General features: G+C 38.9%; 1 protein-coding gene across 2 annotated transcripts; it reads right to left on the minus strand.

Annotated features, from left to right (window-relative positions):
- Positions 1–771: 771 nt before the first annotated feature.
- On the minus strand, positions 772–17,005 carry tm2d2 (TM2 domain containing 2). Of its 2 annotated transcripts, XM_086076623.1 has the most exons (5): positions 16,869–17,005; positions 16,606–16,768; positions 15,304–15,391; positions 13,698–13,813; positions 772–8,271 (listed from the first exon to the last, which is right to left on the minus strand). In XM_086076623.1, the coding sequence occupies exons 1-5, from the start codon at positions 16,897–16,899 to the stop codon at positions 8,058–8,060; spliced, it is 612 nt and encodes a 203-aa protein (XP_085932749.1). In that variant the 5' UTR covers positions 16,900–17,005; the 3' UTR covers positions 772–8,057. The 2 variants fall into 2 exon arrangements, with proteins under 2 accessions (XP_085932749.1, XP_085932748.1); XM_086076622.1 differs by having other exon boundaries at positions 16,606–16,998.
- Positions 17,006–18,517: the final 1,512 nt, after the last annotated feature.

Below are 18,517 nucleotides of genomic sequence, written 5' to 3' on the forward strand. Positions count from 1 at the left end.
TGGTCTACGTATATAGAATATTTTAACCTAAATCTGGTTACTTAATTCTGCCTATTAGCGAGAGGCACCACATCGCAATAACTTACATTGCTGTTTCTGTATTTGGCAATTTGTAACTAATGGTTGTGTTTTTATAGTCAGGAACCCAGTTGCTGCCAGCAGGATCGAGCAGACTACATCAAACGACAGCTTACAGTCACCAACTCCTCAAGATTCACCTCCAATGGGCACCAAGGGTTAATATTCGGATTCACTGCATGCCAGTGGGTTAATTCTATAGGTGCTGTCCCCCCTGGCTGGGCGTGGGCGGCTCTGCCCCTCAGTTGGCTGCTGGGTGGCGGCTGCGTCTTGGCCGTTCCCTGGGTCTCTTGGGGGGTGCTGCGTTGCGGTGCTCTCCCTGGTTTCGGGGGCGGCGCCGCCCCGACGCGGTCCGGGCCCGGCGACGCGGTTCGGGGCCTGTGGGCCTCCGGGGTGCCCCGGAAACCAGGGAGAGCACCGCAACGCAGCACCCCCCAAGAGACCCAGACTTGCGGTCACATGTCTGTGGATCTCACTCTGCTTCATCTATCCTTCCTTCCTTCCTTTCCTCAGTCTCTCCTTTGTTCTCTTGAGGTCTCCCTAATTTGTTGGAATTTAGATGTTTCTGAGGTTGGTGAAATACTCTGGTTGGTAACCTGGTGGGTAGTAGGTAATGCCTGGTCAGTGCTGGATTTCACTTTCCTTTCTTTCCTTTGATCCTTCCTCGGGTCTCCTGACAACCACATGACTCGGTTTAGGGGAACGGTATGGGATTTTTAATAGGTTTTAGGTGAACTAATGAGTACACACACACACACACACACGCACATACTCACCCACATACAAAATCAAAATTAATTAAAAATTTTTTTTTTTAAAAAGAGCAATGATAATGACATGTCAAATCGGTAAAATTACCGAATGAACAATACTGAGCTCTTAAGAAAAAACAAAAAGAGGCCGCAGTTAGTTGGTGTGGGCGCGCCTTGGGGATGCGCAGGGTGGTTGCGAGTCCAGTGCTTTGGGCGCGCGTGGTGGCTCAAGTCCGGGGCTCAAAGGAAGAAGCCGCGTAGTCACCCTCAGCGACCACGTTTCTAGTGATGATCAGGAAAAGTTCATGGGGCCAGACGTGAGGTGAAGAGCAGGCGGGGGAAAGCGGAGGGGAGAGTTCATGGGGCCAGACATGAGGTGAAGAGCAGGCGGGGAATTGCGCAGGAGGTGAAGAGAAAGTCCTTGAGCAGTTCATAGGGTGAAGGAGGGGGGAAGAGAGAGAAGTTCCTTCGTGCGCCGGCTTTTAAACTGTGTCCCAGGGGGCCGGCAGTTTGGTCCACCTCTTCCATGCGCATGAAGCAGACTTGGTCGACTGAGACCAAGCTTTTGGGATAGTATTTGATCATTTTTGATCAGAATTGACAAGCCAGATGCTTCATTTATCATTCTGAACACATTTCAAACATTACCGCAATCATAAAATTATTGAATCCGCTAAGCTTACTAATTAGCTAAACTTACTAATTAGCTAAACTTAGGTGGCTACAGAAATTACACACATCATTCATTTGAGATAGACATACAGGTTGTGTACAAAGATAAACAACAGGAGTCACTTGATTTCAGTCCAATACATAGAGTCTGTGTATGTCCTGAATTATGTAGACTTCAAATTAATTAGGAGCAGCAGGATTCTTGTGGATAACCGATAGTGACCGCTGGAGGGCACTGTTGTACCATATAACTTCCAAAGGGCATTGTTTCCAAAAAAACACATTGCTAATAATTGTGGATAGAGCAGACCATAAAAGATGGTCTGGGGACTGATAAGCAGTCTTATCGCTATGGTATGCGTTTCCTGGGGGTTATAAAACAAAATCCAGTCCCTGCTGGAGGGAAACTCAAAGAGTCCTTTTTTAACTGAAAACACAGAGTTAAGACACGCACACACATTCCCCAGGGGGAAATGTTTAAAAAGGCAAATAAAATGGAAAAATGGAGGGTGACGGGCAATATTCGTTACAGATATTTTATTTTTGTTGGAAAGACTTGCAAGACACTTCTTTTGAATAAAATATTTGTCACACACGAACTTACAAACCCAGCTGTTTTGTGTCGGACTACTTCACCAATTGTGAGTCAAACAAGAACTGTCATTGACTGCTAAAAAAGAAATGATCTTTTAACGGCCTGGGAGTGGTCAACTGCTGTAAAATGTATACGGTAGCTATTATTTTATATTTTGTTTCTTTAAGCCTGCCTAAAAGGCAAAATTTGTCTTGAAATAATGCCTCATTCACTGGGAGATGTGACAGGCATTGACAAAGTCAGGCTTAGTTTAGTTTGCTACACTAAATAAATCCCATGTAACAATCCCAATGAATGTAGGCTACACTCAACAAAAATATAAACAAAATTTTTTACGAGATGAACTCAAAGATCTAAAACTTCTTCCACATACACAATATCACCATTTCTCTCAAATATTGTTCACAAACCAGTCTAAAATTGTGATAGTGAGCACTTCTCCTTTGCCGAGATAATCCATACCACTTCACAGGTGTGCCATATCAAGATGCTGATTAGACACCATGATTAGTGCACAGGTGTGCCTTAGACTGCCCACAATAAAAGGCCACTCTGAAAAGTAGTAAACGACTGAACAACAGAAAACAGGTGTTGATGTTTTTTGAGTCCCTAGACCCATTCTTCCCCCCATAAAACAAAACTGCATCTGGTTATCAATGGAATGACCCCACAAAGATAGTACCACAAACTTGTGTGTGTGTGTGTGTGTGTGCGTGTGGGGGGGGGGCGTGTGTGTGTGTGTGAGAACATGATTTACGCTCAATTCGGTCACGCTTTCTGTTACAAGTCTGTCATAGGTCTGTCATGTGTTCTGTCGCACAACGCGTTTTAAAGTAATAACTCAAATACAATTATAGCCAGAAGATGGAGCTCCAGAGAGATGTTTTTTTTCAAAATGTTTAATAATATTGTACTGTCAGGTCATATGGACAGTTTTAACATATATGCCATTTTTAAATTGCAAATTCCCCCCTTTAAGATCTCTCCTATTCAGTAATTTTTCAGAACTGTCAATATACTTGACATTTCACCTCTGACTGCTTCATAAATCTGAAAAGGACTCTAGCCTACAGCAGATTAAACAATCAAATCTAATTTGCAAAAATGTTGTCTAGGCTTATTAATCGTATTTAACACGCAAAATGTATCCACTGCTGGACTAATTGAATAATTGTTACAGTTACTGATTAAGGGGCATATTTTCCCATTCGCACTGAAGTCAATTTCTTACGCATTAAGATTGCGCGACGAATCTTTCGTCTCGGCTTCTGACACACCCATCCGCGTAACCATTGAAAACTCGCGCAGCCACCAAGAGGTGTGACGCATTGAATTGTGAGGATGCCTGCAAATCCCGGATTGTGGATCTTTCCTCAAACCAGTGGTGTAGTGGTTCCTGGAGAAGTGGATATACTCTCAATTTTCACATTTTTTTTTAAAAGTAGTCCAGAAAAACGTACTCTTTTAGAAATGGTGACATGTAAGAATAAAAAATCTGTCATTTGTACTTGCTCACAATAAAAAAATTATTATGACTTTGTTTGTTTGGTAACACAAGCAGTCTGAAATAATGTAAAATGTATTTATCATGAGGCAAACCTAAAGTATGTTACAAAACAAATTACAATATTTAGTAAGCAATGAACAAAAAAAGTGAAACAGTCTGGTTAGACTTCAGTATTGTTTTGTGCTGAATCTTAAACTATTTGTCCCCATTGTTGTGTTTTAATTTACTGGTACTTAAAAATCAAGTACCAGCCTATAGCTACTATAAAACTTAACTAGAGCATTTAGGGTTAGGGACTTGAACCCACGTCGCGATCAAGTATCCCATGTACAAGAGCGCAAATCAGTTCACCGTAGCTAAATTTCTGGGTCACCATTGTGGCCCGGGGGAGCATTTGAAGGATTGTTTTCCTCGACAATTCTGCCTCCGATTGGCTCATCAGTCCTCTTGCCAAAAGTTAGCCAATCTAATCAGTTTAGGCAGGTACCAGCCAATTAGAGGCTAGGCTATGGCTGAATGGTGTGCATCAAGAAGGATTTAGAAGTGGGTATACTGAATGCTGACTGAAAAGAAGTGGGTATACACCGTATACCAGCATATACCCTGGACTACACCACTGCCTGAGACGTGAATACTTCAAATGTGAAGTTGTCTGGATCTGAAAATTATACTTATCGTCCCCAGTGACGTGCGCGCAGCTCTTCTAACGGACTACATTGAAGGAGAATGCGTTTGCATTCAGTATTAAATAAATACAATAAAAGTAATTTAATCAATCAGTAATTCAATATTTGGAGCGTTTCCATTACTGTAGTTGGAAGTTGGAATAGTGCAGGATATGTGTGAGAGAAGGAGAACAATGGTGAGGTGTAATGGAGGTGGGGCTGCATCACGTATCAGCTCTATATAAGCACCTTCCATTTTGCAATAGTGATGGAAAGGCTGATGGATGTGAGACTGCAATCCCCATGGACAATCATGTGCGCAGATGACATTGTGATCTGCAGTGAAAGCAGCAAGGTGGTGGTGGAACAGTGAGAAATGTATTCTCATTCAAATTAAATATTGTAAAATATGATGCAGTTGGACATTGGCAAGGCTACTATAGTGACTTGAGTTAAAAAAAATATATATAACTGTGCTTAACATCCACATGCACAAATTGATTTGAGGTTTCTAAGCCATTAGCTTTGACGTGAGAAAACGGGACTTTCAGGGAACACCCGCGAGAACAGGTGGTATCACCCTGATTGTGATGGGTGACTACCAATACCAGTCTTATTTTAAGGTATCGGTACTCACGGCGGTGACCGATACCATTATGGGCCGCCCTCCTGCAGACATTTTACTGACTAGAAATTAGAAATGATATGAATGCAAAGTTGCCATTTACTACAATCATTACAAATTCATCCACTATCACATATTAAATTGTAAATATAGTTCAGCGTTGTTGTAAAATACTATTGTTTATTTTATATACAGTGTTTTTATGACTTTGGCGATGGCTGGAGCATGCCACCTCTGCCTCACAACTAGGAAAGAAAAAAAGAAAGCCATTTCTTCTTCGGTTGTTGCTTCAGGTCTTTCCAGTGCACTGTTGCTGTTATAGCGCCTCCATAATGGTGCAACACTGCAACTGCAGTTAAAATAAGTTGGTGCTGAGCTCAATTTCAACACAGCTGGAGCGCTGTGTTGAGTAATGGCTCAGGCTGGATGTGGGGAGCAGATTAGGTGGAGGTGGCCGCCTCAGAATTTTGTACACAATGTATCAGATCATGTTCTAATCAAGAATGAACACATGACAATATGGGTATATATTCACAATTGAGATATTTTCAAAAAAAAAATACATAATCGTAATTTGAAAGTTTAGAGAGCAGATAAATATCCAACATAAAAAAGCTGGGTTTTTGTTTTAATATTTACAACAAACAATGTACAGTGCCTTGCACAATTACGCACGTCGGGCATTGTACCCCTGCTCCCCGGAATAAAGTTCAGGCTCAGGATTTTTTTTTCTTTTACTTTAAGCCCTGTATATATATTTACAACATACATTCAGAAAGAATGGAGAGTGCCTTGCAAAACAATTACCCCCATCGCCCCAAATCTGACCTGTTGCTAATTTTCAGACTTCAAATATAAAGCTATAAATAAACAAATGTTTTTTTTCATTCCATGGATCCCACAAGTTCACAAAAAAACCATATATTCAAAGACAGAAAAAAAAGTTTTAACCCCCCCAACCAGACAACTTAACATTCACACAAACATTGTCATTATTGTTGCCATCATCATTATTTTAAACATCATCATTGTCATAGTCATCAACCCAAAAACATAACAGAAGCAACATTTAAACAGAAAGCAATAAACACTCCAAAAAAGAAAAGAAACGAACATAGGAGGGCACACATCATCTTAACATTCACACAAACATTATCGTTGTCATCATCATTATCATTTTAAACATCATCATTGTCATAATCATCAACCCAAAACATAACAGAAGCGACATTTAACAAAAAACAGTTCTAGCACCGTCTGGTGGCTAGTTTTTTAATGCAATTAAATTTTCACAGGGCATGTTTTGGCCCTTTTATGTTTGAAATCCATGCTAATTGTCAGATGAAAGGGAACGTAATATGCTTGTGAACTGAGTCAATATGTGTGCGTGTGCATAACTGCCTTAATATTAATGGTTATTAGAGATTATAGGTTGTTTATATGCATTGCTGTTATGTTCAAAATATATATATATTTTTTTAGTATGAGCTCAGTTTTTTACAATATTGTAACCCCCTTTTATATCACCAACCTCCCCACAATATCGTGATAATTATCTTATTGTGACCTTTATATAGTGATATCTTATCTTGATGTTTGGGTATCGTTACATCCCTACTGGTGACCAGCTCAGTATTTGTCCCACGAGTTTTATGGACTATATGCCATGGAGGAGGTGGGACTTCTGACTGTTCACCCATCAACGTTGTTTCCGTTTCCGGTTTGCGACGTGTGGGCCGCGTCCCAGTACTTGCGCGTTCCCGTCGACGGGTGCGAGTGTGTAGTGTCTGTCTCAGTGTCCGAAGCATTTCAGATAGCAGAGACGGCCCTTAAGCCGATGAGTGGGAGCGCGCAGTTCGGGGGCGCAGGGGTGCGAGTGTTGGAACGTGGCCGGCAGTGGCCGGAAACCGCGCTGATGTGTAAAACCCAGAAGTCGGAAGTCCGTGGCATCTACCCCATAGGGAAGAAAGTCGGCACTGATTATCGCTCTTGGTTATTGTGAGTTACGTAGGGTCCAACATTTCATTTTTAAAGGCCCTGTCAGAAGTGGTACCGATCCCAAATATATACATGATTCATACGTTAAGTTTCAAATGATTTCTTATTATAATTTAATAAAATAATAATAAAGACAAAAAAAACAGTACTGGCACGTGAGAATAGATGGAAAATTTACTCACACAGTCAACTTTTACACACACACACACATACGGTGAAAAGGGTCTCTGGATAGTTCACAATAATCTACTAATCCATTTGCAATATTTAATTGATATGTCCCATGAAAAAAAATGCATGGATAAAAAAAAAAGACAGTGGTACTTGATGTTTTTTATTTATTTATTTTATATTTATTATTATTTATCTTTTTCTTTACCTAAACTCAAAGATGATCACATTTACACTTCTATTTTAAAATAGAGTAATGAATAACCAGATAAAAACGCACTTTCCCCATCGTCCAGTGCAGTTGTACTTGCCACAGGGAGTCACGTTAAATTAAATATATGAAAAAGTTAGGAAAATAGTGCGGCAAAGCAATTTGTCCGGAAGGGGAGCAGCTAGCAACTGTCGGTTTGTAAAATAAGTAATTTGAAGTTGTAAATGATGTTACTTGAAGGATGTTGCCTCAGATGGGAATTTCATCTCTGTGAGCAATATTATTTGTGATTTCATTAGATGTAAATTCTGAAGGTCAAATATTTACTAGCAGTTTAAAAACCCACTGACATGCATCTTGCAGCAATGACAATCAATTTACTTGCTGCAACCAGCACAGTTGAAGGCTATCATCGAAAAATATTGCATCAAATTGTTAAGAGACTTATGTTGTGCTGAAATCCACACTTCAATATTTTAATGCATATTCAAGTGGGTCAGTGTCACATAAATGATGAACGATAACTTGATTGAAATATATACAATAAATATATACAATACTTGATTTTAAATTATTTTGAAAGTAAAAAAGATTTCATGTTTGTTCTTTGATTTTTGACCGGCGTACTGTATACACATGATCAACTGGGTGTATGCTCATGACCAAAAGTAATACAATAGTATGTTTTTGTTTCCCTTGCATGCAGGATCTCAGCTGGGTCGTTCAAAAGCAGCCAGAAATCACATTTCAGTTGAGAGAAAATTTATGGCATTGTTCTTTTGGTCAGTAGTAAGTGCACCAGTTGCTATAATCACTCGGCATCAAGCCACCAGTTATAAGCAGGATCAGGTCCACAAACCACCAGATTCCGAGGCCTCCAAGTGTGAGCAGCTTCCCCACCGCTGTCCCTGTGTGGCCCAGGCAGAAACGGTCCACCCCGAAACATCCGAGGAAGAAGGAGTACAGCAGAGTGGTGATGAAATAATGTCCGGTATATCTGTGTGGGGGTTGGGCGGGGAAATCAATTTGAAACACCAACAAGTTAAATGTGACTCTCCAGATGTTATGCTGGTGAGTTGATAACACTGCTAATTCGTAAATGTGGTCAGGACTAGGGCTGGGTATCGATTCTAATTTCCTCAATTGATTTGATTTTAATTCACAAGCGTTAACTCATTTGCTCCCATAAACGTACATTTTTTATTGGATTTTTTAAAATTTTATTTATTAATGTTTTATTTTAAATATTACATTGCTCCCAAAGACCTTTTTTATGCTAGAGCATCCAGAAGGCTTTGATGCAGCCTCTGAACTGCAGAGAATGGTTGAAGCAATGGTAGTTATTACAAAAACGGCCAGCAAGTGGCAGCAGAGTATAAGAAATCAACCAGGGCCATGTTGCAAAAAGCTCATTTACCCCCAGTTTTAGACAGATTTGTGAATAATGATAAACTTAGCTATATTCTAATGTTAACTGCTGCAAAACTGAAACAGATACAAATATAAAATAATCCTGATGAAAGAAGAGACTCTAATCTTTCTTTTGGTAGGTTCCATGTTTTTTTAACAATAGAACACAATATTGTGTGGGCCTTGCAAAATCAGTCAAAATCCAGTAAAACAGACGGGAGCGAAGGAGGTTGCTTCAGTGAAAATAGCTGCGAGTGAATGAGTTACATTCGATTCAATTTTGCTTTCCCCCCCAAATCGATTTACTTCAGTTCAATCCAATATTGATTAATTATGGAACATCAATTATTCTTGAATGTCAAGGACATGATAAAAGATTAAGTTCTAAAGTAAATTTTGCAGAGGCAGTAACTGGTCAAATGTCAAAGTTTATGAAAGAAAGTAACACGTGTTATAATCAGTTAAGTGTTACACAAATATTGACATCAGCAAGGATGAGATGAAAATATTTTCATAATCTAATTCAATAATTGTAAAGATAAATTAAAAGATTCGGAATTGCTTTTAACACTCATTACATATGACGTATCAATACGTCATAAGCTTTTTTTATGCACAAGTGAACAGGAGGGTCTGGTGCAGCTTCTGACTGAAGGAATAGGCTTGACTGCAATGTTATTTAAAAGAAATGGCCAGCAGGTGACAGCAAGTATAAGATCAGCCAGTATCATGCACGAATCTTGTTGTAGAAGAAGAGAAGCAATGTGTAGATTGGGACTGGGAGAGTGCGAGTGTCATGCGTTGTCGGTACCAGATGTGATCGCGCTGCCAGATTGTATCGGGGTCGCCTACCGATGGCGTCACACTACAGGATTGGCTGGAGATTATCCGTTTACAATTTTTCAATAAAGTTAATTGGGAAAAAAAAAATCTGGTTGATGTCAAAACATTGGAAACAAAATATTTAAGATGTTATTTAAATAACAAAATGTATGGACTGCAATTGTCAAAACATAAATAAACCTAAGAATATAAAAGCAGGATAGTTGAAGATTTAAGAAATAAAAATAAATAGGTTGAAGCGAGCTTGTTGATGACGCCAGTACAGCAGCGCAAACGAAATGCTCACTTCGGGTTGGTTTCTTTTTTTAGCAGTTCACAAATCACAATAAATCTCAAAAATAGTCTTAATGATAATAGGACCACATCAGCAATCTAAACTGATAATATTTGTCACATCTCAGGCAATTCATTTGTGTATTTATCATTTATTCAATCTATTTTATTATTTATTCAATATATCTTGCTTTTATATTCTTAGGTTTATTTACGTTTTTACAATTTAAGCCCGTACATTTTGTTATTTAAATTGCATCTTCAATATTTTCTTTCCAATGTTTGTCGTCAACTGGAAAATTTCTAGCCAATCCTGTAACGTGATGTGTTTGTTAGGCGACCCCGATACGATCAGCCCGATCACATCTAGCGTGTTGTAGAGCAGCGGGGAGGATCGGGGAACAACCGGGAACAGCGGATGGTTTTGTGAATAAATATCGGGCTTGAAAGGGAAAATCAATTTGATATTGATTATTCGATTTTTTTTTTTAAACCCAGCACTAGTAAAAACATTATCTCAAACCTTATTACAAAAGATATGGTATGCTAGAGTATTGACTAAAATTATTTGTTTCATGTAGTAAATATACATTCATGAGTAGATATAAACTATGTGTTTTATAATTCCCTGATCAATTATTAACATCAAGGAAATATGGACCATAAATTTATAAAACATTTGACGTTATATCTGTGTATCTTTTCCCTATATCGTTTAAGCATTTACAAATTTGTCATTTATAAAACAAGATCCAATTATGGCTTCTGTTGTGTAATTGCTTGGTATCAATATGATAAAATGCTGCTGTTGAACACAGAACACAAGAGCTTATGAATGGCAATCAAGTGAAGACTGGGTGTAGGACAGTACTTGATACGTTTGTAAATATTGCCCTCTAGAGGAAAATCCTGATAGCAGAGCACTAACCCAATGATTTGTCTTGGAGTTTCAAAATACAGAGTGCATAGAAATGACAAATAGTAAAGTAAGACATTAATTAAATCCACATCATGTTATGTGTTGTCTTGCATAGATTAAAGCCTACAATATTTAACACTTCATAGCATCATAGATGAATACAAGTGCAATTCTCCTCAATAGAGATGTTCTGTTTTTCAAAACCGATACCAGGTCAAGTACTCAACTCGAGTATTCACTGATAGAGTCTAGTAACTGACATCACGGGTACTTTTGATACATACAATTTGAATTAAACCAATGACAGATAACTTCAAAGACCGTTTATGAATTTAAGAATTATTTTTTAACAAATTACCAAAATAAAATTGACAACTCCATGAATTTTAATCTTTGTTCAAAATACGGCCACAGGAGCATGCCATTAAGTATCGGCAGCCTTCTTAAGTACTCGCTAACATGAAATAAGGCTGGTATTGGCCCGATTCAGATACCTGGTACCAGTACTTATCCTGAATATTCCTTAACAAAAAAAAAATATTTAACCTTAGTACACTAACGCCGGGTGTTTTTCAGCCAACATAGGCTCGAACATGAAGACATGAGGAGGGGCCATGTCTGCTGTCGAACAGCGCGTCCTCGCCATTGCTACCCTGCCTGTACCGAGTGCTTGTAAGGCATAAGTTAAGTTGCACCAGAATGCGCATGTAATTCTTAATTAGTATAATGGCTATGAATAAACATCACTGAAAGGGATACATGACTCATTGAGACATTTTCAGCAGTAAGGAGATAATATTTTGTCTATAATTAACGTGATACCTTCATTATTTTTCATGAACAATTAATACCTTTCAAAATTATTTTGCCACTTGTCGACTGAAGATGATATCACACGTGCTGGGGGAAATAGGTAATGAACAATCATGGCTCAGTTTGCTGACCAAATCCAGAAAACAGGTGAGTATGTACTCATAAATTTTGGTGACAATCAGTCGTGTTTTTTTGGAAAGATGTAATTTTTTTGTGTCTATGGCAACTGAGCCAACGTACGACGTGGGCTAAAAAACTATATATATATACTTTGAGCTTCATTTTATTTTCAGACTGTAAACACATACACATGTACTCATAAAGGTTGTCAGTCACGGTTTTAATTAATATGCCAACGGCTGTGCACTTATGCAATTAAATGTATTTTTTTTTCAAAGAAGGAACATGAAAACAGACCGAGTGATATAATTATGGCAATACTTGACAATGCCATTACTCATTTTTATAGAACAATTAGACCAGGAAACAAGTCCAAAATGAACAGGGCCATGTTGCTTGCATGCAAAACCATTCACAGCAATGACATGACTGGACAAAAATGTCCAATAATCACATTTTCATACAAGGGAAACAAAACAAAAAAATGTATTTGAATCTGTTGGGTGGGTTAATTTGACTTTAAAAAAATGTAATCTCAAACATCGCAAACACGTTGCAGTTATGTTGCATTGACAAACGACAGGGACGACAACCTCATATTTTGTGAATCCAACATTCGCAACGTTCTGCAATGCTCCTAGCTCAGTGGGATGCAGGCAACCTTTAATAATCCGTTTGATCTGAGTAGGCTTTTCATGTTAAAGGTACAATGTGTAATAAGTGACCACTAGGTGTCACTAAATCATAAAATGTAGCCAAAGTGCATGGATTTAGAAGCATGCACACTACGGTGGCTCGGAGAGACCAAATTTCGCAAGCCTACTACCAATACTTATTTTGCGTGACCAAACGAGCGTCTCACTGAGCGACGGCGATATGGCAGCTGCTGTGAAGCCCGGCGAGCAATGCGGAAACACAGAGGAGCAGCTAACCAGAGCGGCTAGCGGGAGTTAGTCGAAGCCATAGGCTGGAGTGGCTAACAAAAGCAGCTAGCGGGAGAAGCTAGTAAAAAAAGAAGCCAGTAAAAAGCATGCGAGAGCAAAGCAGAAGGTGACAAGTGACGGGAACTCGAATCACGGGACTCAGCGATGACCACCTGCAGGCCCCAGCTGTGGAGGTAAGCGGTGGTCAACCCTTTGGCTCTGACGCTAGAAGAAAGCTCCACCAGGCCTAACTACGCTTGCAAGCTTGGCCTTTGGGCATCCGTAGCAGGAAGATGGCAGCGAAACATGTCTGCCTCTTGTAAAGTGAGACCCCAGCCATGTAATATAATTAGTGATTACTAGACCTACGATTATATAAAAATATGTACATTGATGTGATAGAACATATTTTTGTGCATATTATTGAAATCAATAGTAGGGTTATTAAATTTTATGAATTATTAGTTCACCACTAGATGGCACTAAATATTACACATTGTCAGTTGATAAAAATAAATACAAAAAATGACTACACTAATATATATATATATTTTGTTGTTAAGTATTGTGTTACTCTACATAAAGTCCTCAAAATAATATTGATATATTCATGTCACAAATAGGCTTATATTGTAAAATTAAAGTGCATTTAACAACGAAAAATGCACTTTAATTTTGCACCGTGAATTTGTCTGAATTAAATTGAATTTCAATTCTGGTTCCTGCAATTTGAATTGCAATTCTACTTTCTGTTTGCCAACTCTATTCAAATTCAATAATTGAATTGGAACTTAGGGGTCATTCTCAATTCAATTCAGAATTGTGCCCAGCCCTCCACAAGACACACAACAGGGTTAAAAGCAAATTATCGTTCAAATTTTAAAACACACAACAGAAGCTCGGAACATCCCCGGAATGAACAAGACTGATCGCAGATGTGATCAATAACGGTGAATTATGACATTACAACTAATCACAAAATCTGCATAAAATGATAAACATAGACCAATCCGATATAGCCGGCCAAGTCAAAGAAAGTCTACTTTTTAGCCACTGACATATTCTACATAAAGTGTAACCTATAAAGGTACAATATATATACTTGTTTATCCACCAACTTACTTGATGCAGGGTACATTCCCCCTCAGGAACTCTCTTGGCCCGGCACATTCAATATCATCAAGTGCAGTGCAGACAACTGGTGTGTGGTTCACTTCTTTCTTAGTCTGTCCTCCCCACTATCAATGAAAACAGTGAATCAGTGTTGTTAATATAAAACAATCAAATACGATGTTAAAGTTGTGCAGTGGCTGCTTTCTCCAATTTTACTTCTTTTTTTTATGTTAAAAAGGTAGTATAAACAAATGTTTGTTGCCTGACAAGAGTGAAATATGTTTACAGGCACTTCTTTTTGTATGTATAGTTTGATGATTAGTATTCAGAGTGCATAGTTTTGGTTCAATTTTCAAATGCATGAAACGTTTACAGCTAAACATGTTATGGCCGGAGTATTGTCTTCAATTTAATTTGCACCATCACATATAAAAATGGGTGGCAACTAGATGTGCACAAATCAATCAGCCAGGATCGGCACCAATTTCCTTGATCAGCCAATCCCTTCAAGTAAACCATATTTTGTCCACCGATCTCATCTACCTCCACAGAGGGCTGAAAAAGTCACTGTACTCCCCCTTTGCAAGGCGACACATAGGCGTTTCATGTTTATTTGTGAACTTATTCATGTGAAGTAAAAAAAACAAAATAAAAAAAAACAATGAGTATTCATTCACAGGTATTGTTCAATGTTTTATAATAGAACAAGATTGGAACATCAAAGATGTAACTGTGGATTATGAAAAAAATTAGATTTGCAAAAATTCGGATTGGCAGGTGAAGCTTTTTAAAGATCAGGGATCGGTGATCAGACTGAAAACTGTGATTGTGCACTCCTAGCAGCAAGATGGGCAGAATACAACTAGTAGCACATCTATGTCAGAGCAGAGGTTGAGGTTTTGAATCCACCTGCTTTCCTGTGTGGAGTCTGCATGTTCTCCCTGTGCCTCTGTGGGTTTTCTCCAAGGAATCCGGTTTCCTCTCACATTCTATTACAGTAATTGAACACTCGAAACTGTCCATAGCTGTGATTGTGAGTGTGAATGGTTATCTATGTGTGTCCTGTGATTGGCTGGTAACCGACCGGTTCTGGGTGTGCACTACCTACTGCCTGAAGACAATTGGTATGGGCTCCAGCATGCCCGCAAAACCCTAGTGAGTGAGGATAAGCGGTTCAAAAAAATGAATGAATTTATTATCAACTCAGCAATGTTGGTACAAAATGTATTAAAAGTTTAATGCATTATAACCGTAATTGCCTTTCTTTTTAATTTGCACGAAATGATGGTTTTATAAGAGCAGCTGCTTTCTGGTGCGATATGCATCAAGTTTCACATGATCCGATTTCTCGACTAATCGCAAAAACAAATCGGTGAATAATCAATGATCAAGAATGTTTATGCCAGCTCTAGTAGTCACAATGTGTTTACCAGCCAACTGGAAGTTATCGCTCCACTTTAAAACAAACGTGGAAGTGCTGTATGCATAATCCATTCCTGTTTTTTTCATTTTTCATTGACAACATATAAGAATAGTAAGAAACAATGATTACTACATACTGGGAGTTTGTACACTTGAGACCACAACTGCAGATGATAAAGTAAATTACACTTACCCCTACACACCCATGGCCCATCTCCAGAAAGGCGCTATGATTTCCAGCATGATCTACAGGGTCCTGACAGTAGATGAACTCCTCAGGCCTTCATAGAGTAAAAACATGAGTGGAATGATATTGTGAAGAAAGGAATGAGACAATATTTTATCTAAAACATTATCTTGGAAAACCTTTATTATTGACACTTTCTGAAACATATTGTGTATGTTTCACTGTAGAACTACAGTCATCTTAAACAAAGTGGATATTTTGCCGTGACTGGCAACTCGCCACCTACTCGCACTACTTTTTCGTGAATCGGGCGAGAACTACAAGTACAAAAAAATTATGCGGCAGTGAATGTGGAACAGCATCGCATAGTAGTTAAAGCTGTCGGCCGAAAAAGGGCTGGTCCATGGGATCGAATCCCGCTCTGTACATTTTTTTACTACAATTTCTGGACAACAGCCTTTACGTTTCTGCTGGTGATCCCAATAACAGCCTATCTTGAGTGGCAAAACTAAATGAAAACTTTGTGAAAAGACAGGAGATGAAGCGAGGCAGGTCCCACCATAGGGTCCACGCCCAGTGCCTGACTCAGTCCAGGTGTTGTGCCAAAGTAGTTGGCCCCGAAAATTTTTTTTAACCACTGCCGCGGGATCTTATGAATTTTACCACATAAAAGTGGCTATTTTTCGAAAATGTTCCTTACCCTAACCATAACCTTAAACTTCAAACGTGGAAGAAAACCGAAAATTCATTAACATATCAGTCGTTTGAGCTTGTTCTATGCATACTGAGATTTCCTACTGCCTGCGTGGTCAAGGAACACACCTAGAGTCCATCGCAGAATGCGAGCGTGTTCTTGCTTTTCTTTTGTTTATCTGCGATAAACATGATTTTTCTTGTTACAAAACCTTGTTTCTAAACCTCAAAAACACACGTGTCTTCTTCACGCGTTTATTGAAAACATGCGTACCCGCAGCAGGGGATACACATTTTTTCGGGGTAACAACTTTGGCACAAAGTCGATCCGGCGATTGACCAATCCTAGCCGTTCACGGCAACAAAAAAAAAGAAACGCTAGCAGGATAGTTGCTAGTAACTGCAAAAATATCCACTACCAATCTTAAATACAATGAACCAAAATATATATATGAGTACTGTTCTGCGTCAAACAAAGCAAAGCAAAGATCTATATAGGCTAAAAGTGCCAACCATACGTAATTATAAGAGCAAAGTAATAAACTCGACTGCGTTTTTTAGCTAGCGTTTCAGCGCTAGTGTTAGCATCGTTTCATGAACAACAAGGCGACTTACAAATAACTGCAGAGTACGACCGGTGACAGAGCCGTGTACTCAAATGCGTCTGTATAATTCGTATTCTCCTCTGGTAGTTCATATTTGACAGTTTCTGGGGTCTCTTCGGAAAAAGGAACTACTGTCGAACCAGGACCAGGACCAGGGGAAGCCGTAGTTGCATCTGTGGTGGACGAGTTTTGGGAGTGGATCCCTTCCAAACATTGTAAAAAAATGACTGTAACTAACAAGAGGAATTGTCCACACAACAGGATGTAACTTACGGAAATCATTATCACCATCAAAGAAAAACATAAATCCCGGTTATATTGTCGTAATCAGCAAAATACACCATCCTGTGTCATTCACAGCTGGGTCCTCCGACGGCCGAATTTGTCGGCTATGGCGTCACTCCCGGCGCGACTCGACAGCACGCACAGAGACATGGGAATGTGCGTTGATACCTTTTAACCACCAAGTGGCGCCAGAGACTAATTATTGATTTTGCAAGCGTGTGCGTAGGATTCAATAAAGCAGTGTTTCTCATCCTTTTTTGAGCCACGACACACTTTTTTTTTCATCGAAAAAATCTCGAGGCACACCACCCATAGAAAATGTAAATAGAAAAAAAAACGGGAAAAAACCCGATCTAAACTAAAATGGCTATAGCGTTAATTTTTTTTCAAACGTTTATATTATATCTATTGTACATCATTGAACAAGTTCACATAACTTGGAAAAGCGCAAATAATCTTTGGGGCTTTCTTCTACCGCTCGCCGAGCTATTTCAGGCTAAATAACCCAAAACTGAAGTGAAACGTGCATTTTGAAAATGTATTTGTTGCGGGAAAGTTGCAGTGTTTGGACAAAGTTGCGTGTAAGTGCGATTTTGCGGGATTTTCTTGATTTACTCGAAAACAACACACGATTTGCGGATAATAATTAATTTGTTGTTAGCAATTAGGTGGAATTGGACCATTTCCCACAGCACACCAGACAGTATCTCACGGAACACTAGTGTGCCCGTGGCACAGTGGTTGAGAAACACTGTACTAAAGATGCTCCATTGATTGTTTTCCCGAATGTATTTGCTCTGTAGAAGACAAAATGGGACACGGTTTGTCTTCTTATTTGTCATCTGCACACCTACTTCCTAAACATACAAATTATCCGCATTTACAGTGCGAAATAAATACTTTCTCAGCGTTAGTCATATAACAAAAAGTAGGATTTGCGCCCTAACGGCGACACTGAAAATCGTCTACAAAACCTCCACCGTCGATTAAATTAGCACAAAATATCTTAACATCGTAGCAGCATATCACTATGCACAACATTTATCTGTAGCACCAACATAAATGACTCAATTAAAAAAAAAAGTAACAAAGTAGCAGCTCTCCTCACACACAACACACCCTGTGCAAGTAGTGTTGCAATGTGAGGGTGAACGGAAATAATTACGGAAGCCTAAAAGGCTGAAGGGAAGCAGTGTGCGCGGATTACCCAAGAACTGAAAAAACACTGATAAATCAAAAAATGTCTCAATGAGATTAAATTCACAAATATACAAAAATAACCACCAAATAACAATTCAAAGTCAAAAATATAAGAGGAATGAAAAATAATAAATTAAGCACATTTTAACTCCTTTACACTAGTATTGCAATTACTTACAATAGCACAGTCTCAGGCAGTAGGCTGCTCAGTAAGAGTTCATTTTACAAAGCAAGTTTAGTGAGAACCCTGAGTCAGTTAACCCTGAAATGCGGGAAACTGTGTTTTCTGTTTCAGAAAGTGAGGTAACTGAAACCAGAGAAAGAGAGGCAACTAGCCTGTTTCATAAAAAGAGTTAAACTTAAGCTCTTGGTCAGTTACCGTAGTAACAGCGTGTATGAACCTAACCCTATCGGTACCAGGTTTATCACAATGAACC

This window comes from Leptonotus elevatus, chromosome 5, assembly GCF_054856555.1.
Source record: "Leptonotus elevatus isolate MCC_2025b chromosome 5, RoL_Lele_1.0, whole genome shotgun sequence".
NCBI classification, from domain to species: Eukaryota; Metazoa; Chordata; class Actinopteri; order Syngnathiformes; family Syngnathidae; genus Leptonotus; species Leptonotus elevatus.

What these genes read in the sequence shown, in the direction of transcription:
- tm2d2 (XM_086076622.1), bottom strand. Translation starts at nt 16,886, where the DNA reads ATGGTGATAATGATTTCCGTAAGTTACATCCTGTTGTGTGGACAATTC. An exon ending in GTCGTACTCTGCAGTTATTT is followed by an intron (nt 15,392 to 16,605) that starts GTAAGTCGCCTT and finishes TACTCTATGAAG; the next exon opens with GCCTGAGGAGTTCATCTACT. An exon ending in GGGAATGTACCCTGCATCAA is followed by an intron (nt 8,272 to 13,697) that starts GTAAGTTGGTGG and finishes ACCCCCACACAG; the next exon opens with ATATACCGGACATTATTTCA.